Genomic DNA, 21,230 nt, shown 5'->3' on the forward strand with positions numbered 1-21,230 from the left:
TACTTGAAAAAAAATGTAAGTGAGGTGTTATTCACCTTTAGCGCTTCTCGATTTCTGTATCTGCTACCCACGAATTAAATTGAGACGGGAAACCCCACCATTTCACAAAAGACCGACCATTTCTTCGTTTGAGAACTTTCTCCACCAAATATGTGTCCGGATACATCGTAGACTGGATCTCTTCAGCATAGAAGCCACCACGAATAGGCTTGTGGTCCAAGTCTTCGAGGTAGTAGGTCCTGGGTTCCGATTCACGAACGTGTGTCACACGGAAAAGTTCAGAACTCCAATTCGCCGTGAAACCTTTCTCAAAGACACCTTTCTGCTTGGAGATTCTCACAATGTCACCAACATTAGCTTTATGCTTGCGTGTATCTTTCTTCTTCGTGTTGGTGAATACAGCCCCAAGTAGACGATCATCCTTTACATCTTTAGGCTTCATTTTCGTGGTAGAATGCACTGTGGAATTATATTCACTTATAAGTTTCGACAAAAGATCCAACCAAAAACAACTCAAAGTCTTTTACAAACATAATATTTATTACTCAATTTCTATCCTACTACAGAATCACTTGCGAAAGCCAGCAATCTTATAAACATTTAGCCCTGCATAGACGTGCAACAACTACTTCTTAGCTCCAAATGGCTCCAAATGCTCCAAACGGCCTTCAAATGCTCCAACAGCTCCAAAAAAAGGCTCCAAATGCTTGACAGCTCCAAATGGCTCCAAATGCTCCAAACGGCTCCAAATGCTCCAAATGCCTCCAAATGGCTCCAAATGCTCCAATAATTCATAATATTCAGTATTTCATCTTAAATACTGTCTCTATTATTAGGGACCGGAAAAATTCGCGGATTCAATGACCTCTAGGATAGCCTCCATTATCCTCTGCATTTCTCAAGACATTTGGAGCGTTTGGAGCATTTGGAGCCATTTGGAGGCATTTGGAGCATTTGGAGCCGTTTGGAGCATTTGGAGCCATTTGGAGCTGTCAAGCATTTGGAGCCTTTTTTTGGAGCTGTTGGAGCATTTGAAGGCCGTTTGGAGCATTTGGAGCCATTTGGAGCTAAGAAGTAGTTGTTGCACGTCTATGCAGGGCTAAATGTTTATAAGATTGCTGGCTTTCGCAAGTGATTCTGTAGTAGGATAGAAATTGAGTAATAAATATTATGTTTGTAAAAGACTTTGAGTTGTTTTTGGTTGGATCTTTTGTCGAAACTTATAAGTGAATATAATTCCACAGTGCATTCTACCACGAAAATGAAGCCTAAAGATGTAAAGGATGATCGTCTACTTGGGGCTGTATTCACCAACACGAAGAAGAAAGATACACGCAAGCATAAAGCTAATGTTGGTGACATTGTGAGAATCTCCAAGCAGAAAGGTGTCTTTGAGAAAGGTTTCACGGCGAATTGGAGTTCTGAACTTTTCCGTGTGACACACGTTCGTGAATCGGAACCCAGGACCTACTACCTCGAAGACTTGGACCACAAGCCTATTCGTGGTGGCTTCTATGCTGAAGAGATCCAGTCTACGATGTATCCGGACACATATTTGGTGGAGAAAGTTCTCAAACGAAGAAATGGTCGGTCTTTTGTGAAATGGTGGGGTTTCCCGTCTCAATTTAATTCGTGGGTAGCAGATACAGAAATCGAGAAGCGCTAAAGGTGAATAACACCTCACTTACATTTTTTTTCAAGTACTTAGTCATGATTATTGTTTATACATACATTACAACATTTAAAGTATGATTATCGCACAGGAATTATCTCATGTCATTTATGAAGTTGGGTAGTCTAAATATATATTTGGCTATTCAATTGTTCTAGCTCCTGTAGCATACGCCTGTTTTGTCTGCTGCGGGAGTGACGTCTGTGCTCGGGAAGAGGCTTTCACAGCAGCGCGTGTTCGGGCAGGAGGAAACACGCAGAGCCACTCAGGGTGTTTGTGCCGTCAACCATAGGCTACGTCATGTTTTTGGAATGTGTTGTGCAGGTTATTTCGAGCGAGTTCTGGGGCCTCACAGCATCGCTCCGCTAACGTGGTAGTCTGCTTCTAACCACGCTCTCATCATCATGGCTTCCACCAGTGTTTACGCGGAGAGTGTTTGCGATTGTAATTTAAACAGTGTTACGATGGACGATGTTCGGGAATTTGTAATGGATGTAGTACGTCGCTACATAGGTATGGACTTTAATGATATACATTACCACCTTACATCCTCCACCCTCAACATTCTCACTGAGTTCCCTGAGGAAGAGATATTTATTACCTATTTATATCATGCTGTTATGACCTGCATCGAGGCCGCAAAGGAAGCGCAAGAGGTGAACGAAGATGTGGATGAAGGAACGGATAGTGGCTTGGGGGATAGTGATGAAGACGAATTGTAAATTTGTGTGTACTACGACACCAAAGGTTGTTACAACCAGTCTGACATTCAGCATCCTAGAGACAACATCAGCACTGCAGCCTTGCAGTCATACCTGTATAACTAGCATCAGCCTTGCAGAGCTAGCACAGCTTCACACATCAGTTATCGTGAGTACTGGCAAAAAAAATGTCATTATTTCTCTGCAACATTCAGTGCCTCACATCACAAAAGGGGTATGTGGTTAAGCAACTTGCAGCAATGTTCATCGAGGACGGTGATGTATTGAGGACCTATGAATACATATTCAAACCACCATGTGACTGGTCCGAACTAGACAGGCTGTCGCAAAGCGAGAATCGTAAACTGACTTATGAAGTGCATGGACTCTCGTGGAACGAAGGTGAAGTGAGCTTTGACCAAATCTCATCAGTGTTATGTGACATCGTCAACCCTGAAGAAGGAGATGTAGTATACGTCCTAGGAGACAAACAGAAAAGTATCTTTAGTGAACTGTGCAGTGCCAACATTGTTGATTTACATAATGAAAGAAACTGTCCTAGCTTCAACAAACTTTTAAAGACTTATGGAAACCGCCTGGATAAATGTATAAAACTGTATGGCAAATTCCATTGCGCCCATTGTAATGTTCAGCTACTTAAATTCTGGCTATTCGACCACCCATACTACTATGTATAATTGGGTCTCGAGTTAATGTTGCCTTTGTCACTATGATGTGTAGTGTGTGAATATTAAGTGATTTTATTACTCGTTATTTACTTCTTTTAAATCATCGATTGTTCTTACCCCTTGCTGTTTGTAATAAGATTTAAATAAATATGTGTTTAACATTTACGTTGTTTGCTTTAATATCAAAACATTTAATTGCCGATATTATTGAATTGTAACTATAAGTTATTAGTCTCCTCAGCTAGAGTGATTGCTTTAATACATAAATTCTAACACTACCTTCGAGATGTCTTCCGCCACTACGAGAAGAAGAGAGAGTCTCTACACAACACCAATATTTTATAAATACTCTATCATATTTAATAAACATACATTATTAATTAATAATAATATGGCTACAGGTTCCAAACTTATCTCGACTGGTTACACATTGCATAACACTTGGCGCCATCCGGCAGTAACTTTAAGAATTAAAGATGGCGACGGTGGCACACTCTGGTAGCAACACTAGGAACTAAAGATGGCGATGGTGGCGTCATCTGGTATCGATTGTATGAACTAAAATATGGTGACGGTGGCGCCATCTACCAGCCAACTTGAGAACCAAGATGGCGGCGCTTCTGGCAACTAATTTTTGAATTTGGCGCGCGATACTAGCGACATCTACCAGCCAACTTGAGAACCAAGATGGCGGCGCCTCTGGCAACTAATTTTTGAATTTGGCGCGCGATACTAGCGACATCTACCAGCCAACTTGAGAACCAAGATGGCGGCATGCGACACCTGCCAGCCAACTTGAGAACCAAGATGGCGGCGCCTCTGGCAACTAATTTTTGAATTTGGCGCCATCTGGTAGTCTGTGCTGGAATTAAAGATGGCGATGGTATAATAATAATTTGAATTTCATGCATTTGGGAAGGCAAAGACACCCTCCCCCCTTTTATCATAAAACTTGACGTCAGTACGTGGCATATATAGATTATTTATTCCACCATATCCCAATTGGTCTCGTGGTCTAGTGGTCAAGGTGTCCGCCTCGTAACCACGACATCCTGGACGTTTTCACGTCCCATGGATCGAATCCCAGCCTCGGCACTGAAATTATTTTAGTTAAAGAAAAAAAATAAAATAATCCCTGCTGCTGTCTGGTGGCGACCAACAGAACTATATGACGTCGCAAGATGGCTGCCTCCAGCAGACGAAACAAGATGGCGGCCACCAGCAGACGAAGACAAGATGGCGGCCACCAGCAGACGAAAACAAGATGGCGGTTGATGTTTACATCGAATTTCAAAAGTTCGAAAAAAAAATTCAAATCCAAGATGGCGGCCGTGACGAAAAGTGCAACGGTGACGTCACGATTCGAAGTTGGTGGAAATTTCTAGAAATACAAAATGGCGGATGGATTAGCATGGATTGGCATGGATTAGCATACAGATTAGCATACAGATTAGCATAGATTAGCATACGGATTGGCATAGATTAGCATACGGATTAGCATAGATTAGCATATGGATTGGCATAGATTGACATAGATTAGCGTAGATTGGCATAGATTGGCATAGATTAGCATAGATTAGCAAGGTCAAAGGTCAAGGTCAAAGGTCATGATGACGTCATCCATGATGGCCGCCGATGACGTCATCCAAGATGGCCGCCGATGACGTCATCCAAGATGGCGGGCTCCTGGCTCCTCCGCCTGTGCTTGAACCCCCTATTTCCAACTACTTGCAAGTAATATAAAATCTTCAAAGTAACGTTTTATACCAGAGTTCTCTGCTCGCGATCTACATTTTAACCAATTCTGAGTTATATGACAACTGTCAGGAAGTGGCACTTATTCTTTATTTCTTGATAGTTTGATTTTAACAGAGTAACATGATTAAGGTTTTTTCATGTTTGCCGTAGGTTGTGGTACTAGCGTCTTCATGTCAAGAGTTAAGCAAAATATGAGGTAAATTATATCAAGTATGTCATTCATTCAGTCAGAAATTTCTTCGTTATTATGCAAATAAATAAGGTGCTTAGATCAAATTATATATAATTACATCTGCGACCGTGACAAAATATTATTTTCTTCTAAATTAAAAAGAAAAGAAAATGAAAATGCCAGTATTAGAATTAAGCCATAATTTTGATGGCTGTAATGATTTTTTATTAGCTCTTTGCAATTGGAATAGTGAGTGATTAAAAAAACTTTCATGTCCAATAACTGACAACGTTAACCATCTAAAACACCAGTTATTCGATCGAAACCATAACTGCCATAACTGGTATTGACAAATAACCATTTAGCTCATCGAAGTTAAATTTCGTGTCCAAGTTTTGTATTATAAGTTTATTTGCTACATGAACAACATGCAAACATGTGTTTTTGCTCTTTAACCGAGAATAGACATGTACACTTCACTTGCGAGTAGGTACTGAATGACTCGCTCACTTTTTTTATGTTCATTTTATTTGAAATTTGTTATTATTTCTTACACTCCAACATCACTTCAAAGCAAACGAAACCGACCGTAAACAGTAGTTTTAAACCTGTGGTTATAGGTGATATTATAAGCCACGAGCGTAGATATCCGGGGGGCGGGGCCCACCTCTCACTGAAAGGGTCGGCTTGCGTACTTGCAAAATAGTGTTACGAATAATGTGGGAAAACTGGGTTCATAAAGGATAGCACAACAAAGTTTTATTACTAATAAATAATCGTACTTTAAAATGCCAGATCACCAATCACTGCATTTTTTTTTTTTTTTTTTTTTTTATATAGCAAGTCACTCAATGTCTGTCAAGTTCCGCAGTTCGCACTCCTCACTGGAGCTAGGCTCGACCGGAATTCACCCCTTACCTCGCGCCTGTTCACACACACAGCCTCGCGCCACTCAGTCGGACCATTGAATATATATAATGGTCGCTCTCTCATGGTCCCGTCGCTCTTCGTCGTGCCGCTATCGAGGGGGTCTTTCAACCTCTTCGTCGACGTCACACGACCCTTAACACACGGAACTCTCCGAACTTGCGGAACTCCCGCGTAGGCCGACGTCGTCGCTTATATACCCGTGGGCGTCCTTCTCGAATAGACGAGAACGGCTGTCACGTGTCACGTCGTCCCGGGCCGACCCGACTTCCGAAAAGTCCAGAAAGGCGGCTTTTATTCGCACCACTCCGCGCGGTGGCCTCGGTAGACCCGCAGAATTCCAAGGCCACTTAAAGTGTCAGTGACAATAGTCCGAGGCGTGACAATGAGGGTGATCGGAGGGGGATGGTTAGCCAGATGCTTGTAATCCGGCCAGGCACGCGTGGAATGCGTGACGTCAGCGCCCGTGCGGGGCCGCTGTCCAGACTCACTGGATGGCCCGCTCAGGTACCTGGCACACGTCACGGCCTTGCCTCCCAGCACGCTTGTAACAATAGAAACCGTGATATGGGGTGGATAAATGTAAACGTCCAAACTATGTTTTATGGAAAACCTTCTATATATTTTAAAGTTTTCTGCTTATTGTATGCATATAGGCCAACATATGGGCCGTATACAACATACAAGCACTCTAGCCAGAGATGACTACGCTCAAATCCCTCATACATAGAGACCGGAAAAATTCGCGAATTCATTTCGCGATAGGCTAAAATACAAATAGTTATACCTCAGTGCTGCCTCTGCTATTGGCTCGCAACTCACCTGGATGACTATGGACCAATTAGAAACACCAAACCAAAGCTTTATCGAATCACATGCTGCTACGTTGGGACGTCTCACAAGACAGCAGCCAATGAGTGGGTGTACGTATTACAATGGAGTTCATCCTACAGGGCATTGAACCCGCGAATTTTCCCAGTCTCTTCTCATACAGAGTTGCGCCCCTGTTGTAAGCGGTGTGATGGATCGGCTCGGTCCAGGACTCCACCACTCACCTACCGCGTCCGCCCCTCGTGCTGGCGGGGTCACGCAGGCTGGGCAGATTTTTATGTGCCTCGTAAAATGTTCCCCGCGCCGCCTCTTGGCTTCGCTGCGATCGCATGTTGAGGAGTTATTAAAGAGCCGGGGCCGCCGCCATCTTGTCTTCCCCATTCCTCGTGCACTTCTAGTTCCCCCGTCCCCTCGCGAGTTAACTGTCGCGGCGCCTTCGCCCGCTTTTACTGTGTTTTCCTCTGCGCCCTCTTCTCTGCTTTCAACCTCCCCTCCCACCCCTATATCCGCACCGGTACTCCCGGAAGTATAAGTACGTTAGGGGACGCCGCAAGCTGGGGCTGCAGAGCTCTGCTTGAACACGGAACGGAATGGGTTATTTGTAAATACGGTATCTGAGCACCTTTTAGCAAGTCGTTAGAAAAAATTTTAAATAATGATTTCTCAGAATTTTTTTGGAATGAAATCAATCGTATCCTTGTGGTAACTAGCACGTCAACTGGACAAGACAATACAGCCTACAAGGTCAGCGGTTTTCTTGGATATCAGTTTTTCGCAGTGGTCCTAAGTGGCACTCAAGTACTTTTTTTTACTACAATGACTTTTTCAACTATTGTCATTCAGACAGGAACAGTAAAGCGCTAAGGGCGACACCGGCACAAGTATCAAGTACCCACTCGCCTCTACGTGTGAGGCCACGAGCGTCCATGCAGTCTGTCAGTTGTGCTGCGCCTACCCGCGCCTATCTACACCTACCTGCGTCTCTTTAAACGCTTATGACCCTGTCATTTTACTGCTGAAATGTGTTGTCAAAAATCGGTAGCCTAAGATTGACGGATTTGTACTTTAGTTTTAAAAATTACGCTTTATTATTATTTTTTTGCTGATCTGTAAGATCTTTACTAAAGTGAAGGGTTGGTAGAAAGTAAGCTACTTTTAAAATACCGAAAAATCATAAGGCTTCCAAGAAAGTAAATATCCGAAGTTTCATGAACGTGAATTTTCCCGGTGGGCAACGAAAGTTATGTGAATTTTAAGCTTACTGTGTGACAATTTTATGCACTGGGTGGTTTTATAGATATTCAGATTAAAGATTCTGAAATAAATAATATGTTAAAGTTAATTTTGGTCACTTCGAAGAGCTCCAAATTAATATCTCCCTAACGCTTATTGTTTTGTAATATCAAGATTATTTTTTGCAGAACTGTTGCGAAAACGGATAGCGCATACGTAAAGAAGTTACTTGTAGAAAAGTGTATTTCAAACAATGTACAGTGCAGTGTTGCGTCGGGCGGCGGAACCCCTATGTCTTTGCGCTTCCGTCCACCAGCAACTCAACTGCTGAGCAGCGTCCACGTATTTCTATGTGAAACTTCCTCCAAATTGTGCGTGCTTGTGCGTGCCGAATATTTCCTTCGATGCGTGAATAGTATTTTTAAACCTTTACACTTATTATTTCCAAAAACGGCTTTTTTTAGACGTAGGCTATTGCCCAGGAACATTCGAAACTAAAATAGGTAGACGGACTTGCACTAAATCTTTTTACAGATCAAAAATAACCTCCGTTTTTTTTTATTCTTCGATTAATAAATGGATATGTGTATGTTTTTAATTATACATTTTTAACTAACTTTATTTTGTAGGGGAGAGGAAGGAACAATCCTAAAATTTAGCATCTGAGCATAAAAACGAGGGCGTTATACACCAAATAAAATAAATATAAATCACCTTATGGAACCTTACGGTTTTTCTTGAACTCTGTACAGCAGCACATCAGAGCTTTACGCTTACTATGATACACCCCTAGACGGTCCCAGCAAATAAAGATCTGACAGTTCGAACATCCCACAGGGAACAACGGTGAACAAATTTACAATCTCGAATTTCTATTTGAAAATATACTATACACTTTTTTTCCCCTCCAAATCTAAATGCGAATAGTTATTGCGTTGTGTAAAATGGTGTGTAAAATGGTTTTTAAGAGCAGTAGCTATTAGTGAAAAATGTATTGTGTGGCAAATTCCCTTCGTTTCGGTTTCTACAAATCAAATTTGTGACTTCAAGCAAGAAATACGCTCACTAACAATCCTAATGGTGAAGTGCACATTTTCGGAGTCCTACATAGTTATCTATATTCTCGACTTGTTGCGTTAGTTGAGTCTAAGAGGAGCATATGATGATGAACTGTTTTACAGGCCTACATAAATGTGTAGGCTAACTAATACGTCAATTCTAATTCTAATGTGTAGCCTACTTAATAAAAACAACCCAATCCAGTGGCCACAGTTTCAAACACTTCACTCTCAATAAGGCGCAAGTACATGGAAATGGTTTCCCTGCTGGCTACCAACTTAACTTCGCGTACACCCTACTACACAATGAAAACTGTCATTCATTTTCAAACACAATTGAGTGTTTATTGTAATGTCCATTTTGAAAGATTTCAGATTAGCACGAAGAGTGCACTAATTACTTTTAAGAATGGAAGAGTCAGAGCCCCAATCGTTGTATTTACCGAGTCCCAGTGTTCAGTTAATGGCAAAAACTTTTATGGGGAAATAAATCTTAAAGTTTTGTTCTCTTAAATGTATATTTTAAAGCATGTTTCAAGACGGTCTATACGGTGTTAGCTTTCATTTCACTTGTTAAAACACATATTGTATGTATCAACATACCCTAAGCATATTATTTGTAAGCCCTTGTCAATAAATGTTATGACGTTGTTTACTTAGACGCGCCTGTATTCCGGTATTCCCTGGAAGAGTAACATTCTGCGGTGCGCCCTTACAGACGCCGCGGTGGGTATCACAAACCAGGATTCAAGTATTCTCGGCAACCAGGGGGACAGAACCAAACAAAAAACGTGGACGTGAAATTTTAAAAATATAAGGTGCATCCCCTCGCCATGCCAGCTCGTCTCCGTCGTAAAAGTTGAGACCCTCTTGTTCCCTGGCAGCTTTCTTTCAAATCCCAAACGCACATAAAACTTCTTTTTAGATTCCGACTTTCTTACGACAGGGGTTTGTGCGGGGAGAGAGGGGGGGGTGAAGGAGTTAGGAGCGAGGTTTAGCGGGGACAGACTTTCTTTCCTTTAATTTCTCCTCTCCCGGCGTGGCGGGATTATAACTTCTCGGCGAGTAAGAGAAAGGAGGGAGGGGGGTTTCCAACTTGATTCCGGGGCGGAGCAGGCGGCAGAGGGACCCGCAAGGGGTGGGCGGGGCCCGTGGCAAGGTGGGGGGAAGGAAGGGAGTGTAATTATGCAAATTGCGCGGCCCCTCGCACCCTCGCACACCCGCCCTGTAGGCGCTGGGCACACGCGACCCGGCCACGCCAATGGCGGCCTTCCCCGAGCTGCCGCCTCTCCCTCCCCGTGCCTACCACACAGCCACGGTCAGATCCCGGCAGTGTCTGTGCTCGTGACTGCAGCTGCGGGTTAGAGCCTGTCTGGAGGTCCTCTCTCTGAGTACACGTCTCCACACAGCCACGGTCAGATCCCGGCAGTGTCCGTGCGCGTGACTGCAGCTGCGGGCTAGAGCCTGTCTGGAGGTCCTCTCTCTGAGTACACGTCTCCACACAGCCACGGTCAGATCCCGGCAGTGTCCGTGCTCGTGACTGCAGCTGCGGGTTAGAGCCTGTCTGGAGGTCCTCTCTCTGAGTACACGTCTCCACACAGCCACGGTCAGATCCCGGCAGTGTCCGTGCTCGTGACTGCAGCTGCGGGTTAGAGCCTGTCTGGAGGTCCTCTCTCTGAGTACACGTCTCCACACAGCCACGGTCAGATCCCGGCAGTGTCCGTGCTCGTGACTGCAGCTGCGGGTTAGAGCGTGTCTGGAGGTCCTCTCTCTCTGAGTACACGTCTCCACACAGCCACGGTCAGATCCCGGCAGTGTCTGTGCTCGTGACTGCAGCTGCGGGTTAGAGCCTGTCTGGAGGTCCTCTCTCTGAGTACACGTCTCCACACAGCCACGGTCAGATCCCGGCAGTGTCCGTGCTCGTGACTGCAGCTGCGGGTTAGAGCCTGTCTGGAGGTCCTCTCTCTGAGTACACGTCTCCACACAGCCACGGTCAGATCCCGGCAGTGTCCGTGCTCGTGACTGCAGCTGCGGGTTAGAGCCTGTCTGGAGGTCCTCTCTCTCTGAGTACACGTCTCCACACAGCCACGGTCAGATCCCGGCAGTGTCTGTGCTCGTGACTGCAGCTGCGGGTTAGAGCCTGTCTGGAGGTCCTCTCTCTGAGTACACGTCTCCACACAGCCACGGTCAGATCCCGGCAGTGTCCGTGCGCGTGACTGCAGCTGCGGGCTAGAGCCTGTCTGGAGGTCCTCTCTGTCTGAGTACACGTCTCCACACAGCCACGGTCAGATCCCGGCAGTGTCCGTGCGCGTGACTGCAGCTGCGGGCTAGAGCCTGTCTGGAGGTCCTCTCTCTCTGAGTACACGTCTCCACACAGCCACGGTCAGATCCCGGCAGTGTCTGTGCTCGTGACTGCAGCTGCGGGTTAGAGCCTGTCTGGAGGTCCTCTCTCTCTGTGTACACGTCTCTACACAGCCACGGTCAAATCCCGGCAGTGTCCGTGCGCGTGACTGCAGCTGCGGGCTAGAGCCTGTCTGGAGGTCCTCTCTCTCTGTGTACACGTCTCCACACAGCCACGGTCAGATCCCGGCAGTGTCTGTGCTCGTGACTGCAGCTGCGGGTTAGAGCCTGTCTGGAGGTCCTCTCTCTCTGTGTACACGTCTCCACACAGCCACGGTCAGATCCCGGCAGTGTCCGTGCGCGTGACTGCAGCTGCGGGCTAGAGCCTCCTCTCTCTCTGAGTACACGTCTCCACACAGCCACGGTCAGATCCCGGCAGTGTCCGTGCGCGTGACTGCAGCTGCGGGCTAGAGCCTGTCTGGAGGTCCTCTCTCTCTGTGTACACGTCTCCACACAGCCACGGTCAGATCCCGGCAGTGTCTGTGCTCGTGACTGCAGCTGCGGGTTAGAGCCTGTCTGGAGGTCCTCTCTCTCTGTGTACACGTCTCCACACAGCCACGGTCAGATCCCGGCAGTGTCCGTGCGCGTGACTGCAGCTGCGGGCTAGAGCCTCCTCTCTCTCTGAGTACACGTCTCCACACAGCCACGGTCAGATCCCGGCAGTGTCCGTGCGCGTGACTGCAGCTGCGGGCTAGAGCCTGTCTGGAGGTCCTCTCTCTCTGTGTACACGTCTCCACACAGCCACGGTCAGATCCCGGCAGTGTCTGTGCTCGTGACTGCAGCTGCGGGTTAGAGCCTGTCTGGAGGTCCTCTCTCTCTGTGTACACGTCTCCACACAGCCACGGTCAGATCCCGGCAGTGTCCGTGCGCGTGACTGCAGCTGCGGGCTAGAGCCTCCTCTCTCTCTGAGTACACGTCTCCACACAGCCACGGTCAGATCCCGGCAGTGTCCGTGCGCGTGACTGCAGCTGCGGGCTAGAGCCTGTCTGGAGGTCCTCTCTCTCTGTGTACACGTCTCCACACAGCCACGGTCAGATCCCGGCAGTGTCTGTGCTCGTGACTGCAGCTGCGGGTTAGAGCCTGTCTGGAGGTCCTCTCTCTCTGTGTACACGTCTCCACACAGCCACGGTCAGATCCCGGCAGTGTCCGTGCGCGTGACTGCAGCTGCGGGCTAGAGCCTCCTCTCTCTCTGAGTACACGTCTCCACACAGCCACGGTCAGATCCCGGCAGTGTCCGTGCGCGTGACTGCAGCTGCGGGTTAGAGCCTGTCTGGAGGTCCTCTCTCTCTGAGTACACGTCTCCACACAGCCACGGTCAGATCCCGGCAGTGTCTGTGCTCGTGATAGCAGCTGCGGGCTAGAGCCTGTCTGGAGGTCCTCTCTCTCTGTGTACACGTCTCCACACAGCCACGGTCAGATCCCGGCAGTGTTGTGCTCGTGACTGCAGCTGCGGGTTAGAGCCTGTCTGGAGGTCCTCTCTCTCTGAGTACACGTCTCCACACAGCCACGGTCAGATCCCGGCAGTGTCCGTGCGCGTGACTGCAGCTGCGGGCTAGAGCCTGTCTGGAGGTCCTCTCTCTCTGTGTACACGTCTCCACACAGCCACGGTCAAATCCCGGCAGTGTCCGTGCGCGTGACTGCAGCTGCGGGTTAGAGCCTGTCTGGAGGTCCTCTCTCTCTGTGTACACGTCTCCACACAGCCACGGTCAGATCCCGGCAGTGTCTGTGCTCGTGATAGCAGCTGCGGGCTAGAGCCTGTCTGGAGGTCCTCTCTCTCTGTGTACACGTCTCCACACAGCCACGGTCAAATCCCGGCAGTGTCCGTGCGCGTGACTGCAGCTGCGGGTTAGAGCCTGTCTGGAGGTCCTCTCTCTCTGTGTACACGTCTCCACACAGCCACGGTCAGATCCCGGCAGTGTCTGTGCTCGTGACTGCAGCTGCGGGCTAGAGCCTGTCTGGAGGTCCTCTCTCTCTGTGTACACGTCTCTACACAGCCACGGTCAGATCCCGGCAGTGTCTGTGCTCGTGATAGCAGCTGCGGGCTAGAGCCTGTCTGGAGGTCCTCTCTCTCTCTGAGTACACGTCTCCACACAGCCACGGTCAGATCCCGGCAGTGTCCGTGCGCGTGACTGCAGCTGCGGGCTAGAGCCTGTCTGGAGGTCCTCTCTCTCTCTGTACACGTCTCCACACAGCCACGGTCAGATCCCGGCAGTGTCTGTGCTCGTGATAGCAGCTGCGGGCTAGAGCCTGTCTGGAGGTCCTCTCTCTCTCTGAGTACACGTCTCCACACAGCCACGGTCAGATCCCGGCAGTGTCCGTGCGCGTGACTGCAGCTGCGGGCTAGAGCCTGTCTGGAGGTCCTCTCTCTCTGTGTACACGTCTCCACACAGCCACGGTCAGATCCCGGCAGTGTCTGTGCTCGTGACTGCAGCTGCGGGTTAGAGCCTGTCTGGAGGTCCTCTCTCTGAGTACACGTCTCCACACAGCCACGGTCAGATCCCGGCAGTGTCCGTGCGCGTGACTGCAGCTGCGGGCTAGAGCCTGTCTGGAGGTCCTCTCTCTCTGAGTACACGTCTCCACACAACCACGGTCAGATCCCGGCAGTGTCTGTGCTCGTGATAGCAGCTGCGGGCTAGAGCCTGTCTGGAGGTCCTCTCTCTCTCTGTACACGTCTCCACACAGCCCTGCTCAGACCCCGTCAGTGTCTACTCGTGACATCTGCGGACTTGTGAATGTCTGGCGGCGTGTGTGACTTACAAGCATACCAATGAATTATTGAGTTTAGTTGTTTACCGCCAGGTTGGAAGTAGTATGTATTGGCCGGTCTGGCGCCAGACGCCGACGGGTGGTGGTGGTGGCGGCTTCTGCCTTGGAATCGCCATCTTGGATTGTGACTTCATGGCAGCCATCTTGTATGACCTTGAACTGTGAACCGGCTGCTTTTTGGATCCGCCATGTTAGATACGCCATCTTTAAATCGAGCACCCCACTCACTCATGATGAAATATTTGTCATGGCTGCCATATTGATTTTTTTATGTTCCATTGGAGGCTGCCATCTTGGATACCGTTGACTTTGTTTCTGCTGTTTGCTCCTACAGAGCGCCAGCGTCACTCTGTTTCATCATATAAGGTCGATGTTTTATTACCTACCAGAGCTAATATGGTCCTTATCGACATATTATATTTATTTTTTATGCAAAATACATTGGAAGCGCTGCTCTGACCTCTTAGGGTTGGAAAACATACGCGTATGACCGCACGGCCATCGAGACATTTATTAGACTGAGAATTAGATGTTTATATAAAAATAACATGCATATTCGGACTTGTATATTTTTTTTTATTTGAAGTAATAATAGCGTCACCTTTTCGAGACAGAACCGCCATCTTGTATTAAGACGTACCTGTTTCAATTATCGTTACGGCCGCCATCTTGAAAATATTTATTTATTATCTGAATTCAATGAAAAAATTCTAAAATTTTTAAAAAAATAATTAAAATTAAATAAAATATTACTTTAAAACCACCGTCTCACATATCGATACATTCGCCATCTTGGATTCTATAAATGTTGCATCTTTCGTTATACCCACCATCTTGGTTGAGTATAATGTCATCGTTAAACTTTTCGTTACGCCCACCATATTGGATTCTAGATCGTTGTACTTTTCGTTATGGCCACCATCTTGGAAAAGCGTAATTTTAATGCTAGAAATTTGGAAAATTTTTAAAAATTATAATAAAATTTTATTAGACACATTTTAATAAAATATTATTTAAAAACACACTTAGATCTTAAAGTCCTCAGTTCGAATCTGTTAAGAGCAAAAATAAAAAACCATTGACAGATCCTTCCTCCAAGGAAGCCACCGGCAGACTGAACTTCCACCACCAATACCAATCATAAGCTAGTATGACGTCATGTCCGCCATCTTGTTTTAGTCTCCTGGAGACCACCACCTTGTTTTCGACTCCTAGAGTGTGCCACTATCATGTCTGTTTAATTTGTACCTGCTATAGTGCAGCAATCATTTATTATTACTGTGGCACACGCCAACTTAACATTTAGGTGCCATCTTGGAAATGCATATTTATTTAGGTAGAAATTCGGGAAAAAGTTCAAAATTCATTAAATAAATTTGCAATCAATATACTGATTTATTCGACCAGTTCATGTCCTTGGTTTGATCCCTGGGCTTTACAAAACTAACTTTAATTAAAAATACCACAAAAGTGACAGGATCGAGAAATAAAACATCGCAAGTTATTTTAAAATAATAAAATTTATTACATAAACTACTACAAGTACAAAAAAACACAGGCAAATTAATAAGGTCTTGAACATTTCTCGATTCAAACAGTCGTATTAGAGTACGAAGTAAATCCTTTACATGACTTTAAATGTCTTTTCAGTTTGTCAGGCCGACTCATTGGTACACCACATTCTTCACACAGAGAAGAATGATCGATTTCCTTAAAATGACAGTGATATATTTCATGACGTTTTGCACTTGGAATGTTTGCTCATGTTTTGCCACAAAATATACAGCTTGAATCTAATGACTGTTCATCCTGTCCTTTGCAAAACCACATGTGCCTTTTCAATTTACCATGGTGTATAAACTGGTTACAACACGCATTGCACTGATATTTAATGCGTTCGGAGTTATTATTACAATTGTGTATTACATAATCACGTATAGTCTGTCTCACTCTTAGACTGCAGTAAAGAGCAAATGGCGACCACTGTGGCCAGATGGATGCCACCCAGCTTGTTAACATAACATTATGTCGTATGCTTTTCATATAAGTAATGATAATTTTTAGTATATTTAAAAATTTTACCAATTTGTTGAGTGTATAGGTACATTATAAAATAACAAAAAAAAATCAATTCTAAACTCGTGTCTGTGCCCAGGGCTTCCCCTTTGTATAAACAGGTTTTTTACCTGGGCACAACTTAGCATAGTTTTAAGCTAGAGGTGCTAGTCAAGGCTGGCCAATCAGAGCACACGGTGCATGGCTAATCCCAGCCAGGTCTAGGCGTATAGGCTTCGGTATTAGACCCAGCCTCCTCCTCAGTCAGGTTAGGAAATGCAATGGTTAGATAAGTGTGTGGTGGCCTCACCGGGTAGCACCGGCGGGTGAGGTGGCCGGTTGCACGAGGGGCGGGGGGTGGCGTGTTGCATCTGGGCCCAACTTAGCATAGTTTTAAGCTAGTTTTAAGGTTGAGGTGTTAAGTCAGCCCCGCACAGAGCACACGATGCATGGCTAATCCCATCCAGGACTAGGCGCACCTAGTCAGGTGGGGAAATGCAACGGTGGTAGTAGAGGTGGCCGGATGCACGAGAGGCGGGGGGCGGCGTGTTGCAGATGCACGGCTACGAGCTGCACCACCACGGGCCGCCGCCGCCGCCGCCGCACGACCTCGGGCCGCCGCCCGGCGACATGGGCCACCCCGACTCGGCCGACTCCTACGTCACGTACCTGGAGAGCGACGACAGCCTGCACCACGACGCGCCCAGCCCATAACGACCCCGCCCGCGACCCAGGTGCGTGCCGCCCAGCCCATAGCGACCCCGCCCGCGACCCAGGTGCGTCGCAGTCACTTACACCGTCACACCACCACCGAGTTTCATTCCACAACATAGACGTGCCAAGGCTACGCGTCAGCAAAACCGGGACGCCAATCAGCTTCAATTTTTGGGAAGGCAGGTAACCCCTGGGCAAGACGTGACGGACGCAACAAACGAGTGGCGCGTTACAAATTCAAGGCAACGCCATCTATGGACGAAGTTCCAAACTAAACTTATGAGCGCGGGTGGGTCTCGCCGAGGAGAAGGATAGGAAGTTGCCAGACCTTACTGTATGACCGTGTGGTGGTCATAAAAGACATGACACAAACTCATTGTTTGTATCTATAGCCTACCTCCTATGATATTCTTTTATAAAACTGAATTAACCCCATTTTCACCCTCTTGGGGAAGAGATTTCATAAATACATATGTAATATAGGCCTATGTCACTCTCCTGCCCTTGAACTATCTATATGCAAAAAATCATGTCGATCCGTTGCTCCGCTGCTGCGTGAAAGAAGGATAAACCTGCCTACCCCTTTCGCATTTATATAGTAGTAGGGTTTAGTAGGGATATACAATTTATTTTGAAAAATCCTAAAAAATATCAAATTCAACTGAAACCAATTTTGAAACATAAACGCAAACGCTGTAAAAAACAATAAAACTATAAAACTACAGAAAAATATAAAATCTTTCCTGAGCAATTTTCTTCTCTGCCCGCCGAAGTACATGGTATAATGAAGTAGTGAAATGAATTATGTTTCAGATGATAGAATTTTCTAAAATTAGATGTTTGTACAATAGTAACCAAGTTGAAATAATTTTAATTTGTGTTTATTCCTTTTCTAGAAGTTTTAAAGAATTCAGTGCTTTGTAATAAAACTTGTAGAAAAACATCGAATTGAATTAAGCACAAAATATTTGCATAGGTAATTAAAATATATGCATTAATACTTTAGATGAAAATCTTGTTCTATTCACCTACGTATTCGTCTAAGTATAGGGTTATAGGGTTTCCTACCGACTAGTTGGTAAATTGTTAAATTTAATTGGGGCATCGTCACAATAAATCAAGATTTTGTTAATAAATAGGTACTGTTTGTTTATATAATGTGGTTTTAGGTAAAATAACCAGAAATGTTTTGAGAGAATAAATGTTTTCAACAATAAGTAAGGAATTGTTGAAGTTTTACAAAACTCAACCAATTAATTAATAATATGTTTAGTAAATAATGTGTTGTTATTTCGTAAATTGGTGGTGTATTTTGTGTAATGATAACTGTTACAGTTATTCCTTAACTAAATTTGTTTAGTTTTTTTCATATGTGTGTTACCTTATTACTTGAGCAATATTGAAGCTATTTTTGACAAAAAAAAAAGTATGTTTCAAGTACAAACATGAATTATAAGTTTCTCTAAGAACAAAAAAATATACACTTGAGGGTTGAGACTTTGTATCCATTTAAGGTCATGCTGCAGATATGATTTATTTCCCATAGCTGCGTGAACTAGTGCCTCATGAGAACGCCTTATAACGAAACTGAAATATAAATTCGCCAACGACGATACTACAACTAGGTTTCTCTGTCTGAAATAGCACGGAATTATTATTTAATTTAAGACTTACCCAGTTCAGTAATTTTCATGAAAATAAAATAATTTAGTTGCCATTTTAGTACATTAAGCTGCCATAGAGAATTCTTTAACATTTTGGACCTAGCGATCGTAATGGAGTAGAGAATTAAAACTTATCTGGTAATTATTAAATGGTATGGCTGTCTTTTTTCACGAAACAAGCAGAATTTCTCTAAGATAGATTTTAATTATGAAGTTTAAAAATTATTCCATCGTTATAACAACAGTATTTACTTAACCATCAGTTGTTACTACCCAGACAGACAAGCTTAAAATGTCACTTTTTTTAAACGTTAAATATTTATTTTTAGAACAAAAATCGTCGGTAGTCGTAATCGCTAAGGCAGGCAAGAATTAAAGTTTGATCCCATTACTTAGCAGGATTTACTCATTTGCGAGTAGGTACATATTCGGGTTATGTGTTTGTAAATAATCTGTATTTTGGTTTTGACATATTATATTTTTTAGTCACGACTTTGTGACGTAAAATATTTCTTCTTTAAATGTGTAAATACGTCAGATATCAAACACCGACATTTTCTTAATATAAATATCTAAAAATTGAAGAGTGACGCCCTATAACTAGCTTATTATAGACCAAGGCACATCGATGTCAGATACTCCTTTGAATTACACAGTAAACAAATTGAATAAAACTTCGTGTTGGAAATACAAAAAAAAGGGGGGGGGGTTGTCTGTAAAGTCGGTTTACGGACGATAATTTTACGTGATAACGTCATAAGAAAAAATTGTTGAAAAATTGCATACTTTTAATTTTCAAATATTGTTTACAGTTTTTTGCAAATTTAATTTAAATAATTTATTTAATTACAATCACGAACAATTAATTTAAAAGTCCACCTTTACCTGTTTGATATTATAGAAGATTTTCTCACACGGTGGTTGGCCGGCTCTTGCACGCTCGGCTCAGGCTGAACGTGACAATTTTTCGTGCGAGCAGCCGGCGTTCATCGATTTATAAGACGTTATCACGTCAAAAATAATTCAGTACCATAGCTAATGATTCCACAGTGTATGATGACTTGAGGAAGCCTGTGACGGTGTGGAGTGCTGGTGGGCCGACAGGTGAGCGTGTTGCTGCAGACTGGCCGTGCGCGGTCCGCCGGAGCGGGTGCTGTGCCCGAGGTGGGACTCGAACCCGGCGCGCTAGCCCTCCGCCCGCACGCCGCGCCGCGCCTGCTGCAGGCCTGCCAACCCGTGGTGCCGAGACTCTCCCTCGCCGAGCGCCCGACATCAGATTGTTTCAAGGAACTGTTTGTTGCGACTTGATCAACTTGTTCGAGTGTGAAGCGTTGTGAACTCTCAGCAATGAAGTCAAACAGCAACCAACTCTTGATGTACTTGGCGACAGGAAGAAATTCGCGACGCCGTCAGGAAGCAGGCTACGGTTATGCAGCCACGGTCTCCGCCACGCCTTTCGAAACTTGAATTGTTTACTTCACTTAGATTCCAGTTTTTTTACATGTAAAATATCGGCCACCATCAAAGCCCCTTTCATCTTGAAATTCATCAGTTTTTTTTTTGTTGCTGTTATCATAATTTTGTATGATTCAGTATCGCAAGCATCTTCAGGGCATGCATAATATATTTCCAAGTTAACTGAAGTGGTTTCGGTTGATGCTGACTAACATGCCCCAGTGCATCGAGACCGGAAGTTGTGGGAGCGTACTTCACGAGGTCAATACAACCTCATAAAGGCTTCACATCATTTAAGTTTGTCATATGATTTTCTTCAATCCTCCGAAGCTCATAATTTTTTTTTTGTGAGTACTTTTAATGTTCTTCCCCGAAATGTTTTGTTTCCCCAAGAGATCAGAGTATTTCAAAACATATCACATTGTTTAATTGAATATTTTATGTCCAAATGGATTAACATTGCTAAGTAATGCTAAGCCTGTTTGTACACTTGATTGTTTCTTAGCGTATCGCTTAGTATACTTCAAAGTTAATACTAAACATTGGACCTTTTACAGTGGTCGTGACGCGTAGAGCCAGAATTATCTATGTGTATCTAATTGCGACATGAGGAAAGATTGAACAGCACTTTGTAGTTGAAGAGTCAACGCAAGTGTGATATTGGCTGTAAGTAGACAATATCGTATGCTTCGGTGGATTAAAATGACCTTTTTATTGCAATGCATGCAATGCTATACCTGCCCGTAAAAAAAAGGAAGTGTTTATTATGTCCAAAAAAAATTATTCTAAACGCTCTCCCAACATTTCCCAGTCGGTTAATTCAAGCGTTCAAATACGCATAACGTTGGTATTTATTTTTGCTTTGTTTTATGCTTGTATAATTTTCAATACGGGGATGTTTGCAACTGTAAACCAACATCTACTTAATAACAAAACAAAAACCTGGAGAAAAATAAATTGTTGGCCTGTTCTCCAGGGGGTGTTTCAGGGCTCAGTCACTGGGCCTAAGTGTCTCAGAGAACCCGGAATGAAACTGTGGTAGCACACACACACACACGGGTATCGTCAACCAGGTCGGCCGGCGCTTGAACTCGCGAGTTTCTCCTGTCGCCACGAACGCAAATGGCGGTAGGAC

The 21,230-nt window shown here is 44.9% G+C and overlaps 1 protein-coding gene across 1 annotated transcript in view; it reads left to right on the forward strand.

Moving 5' to 3' along the window:
* The window catches only part of LOC134541546 (LIM/homeobox protein LMX-1.2), a 353,649-nt gene extending 333,813 nt beyond the window's left edge, over nt 1–19,836 (forward strand). Inside the window, exons 11-12 of the mRNA XM_063385060.1 lie at nt 16,818–16,996; nt 19,763–19,836. Of these exons, the coding sequence (XP_063241130.1) occupies nt 16,818–16,976 (159 nt within the window). The 3' untranslated portion in view covers nt 16,977–16,996; nt 19,763–19,836. The remainder of the gene's footprint in view (nt 1–16,817; nt 16,997–19,762) is intronic.
* The last annotated feature ends 1,394 nt before the right edge of the window (nt 19,837–21,230 follow it).

This window comes from Bacillus rossius (genome assembly GCF_032445375.1).
Source record: "Bacillus rossius redtenbacheri isolate Brsri chromosome 4 unlocalized genomic scaffold, Brsri_v3 Brsri_v3_scf4_1, whole genome shotgun sequence".
NCBI classification, from domain to species: domain Eukaryota; kingdom Metazoa; phylum Arthropoda; class Insecta; order Phasmatodea; family Bacillidae; genus Bacillus; species Bacillus rossius.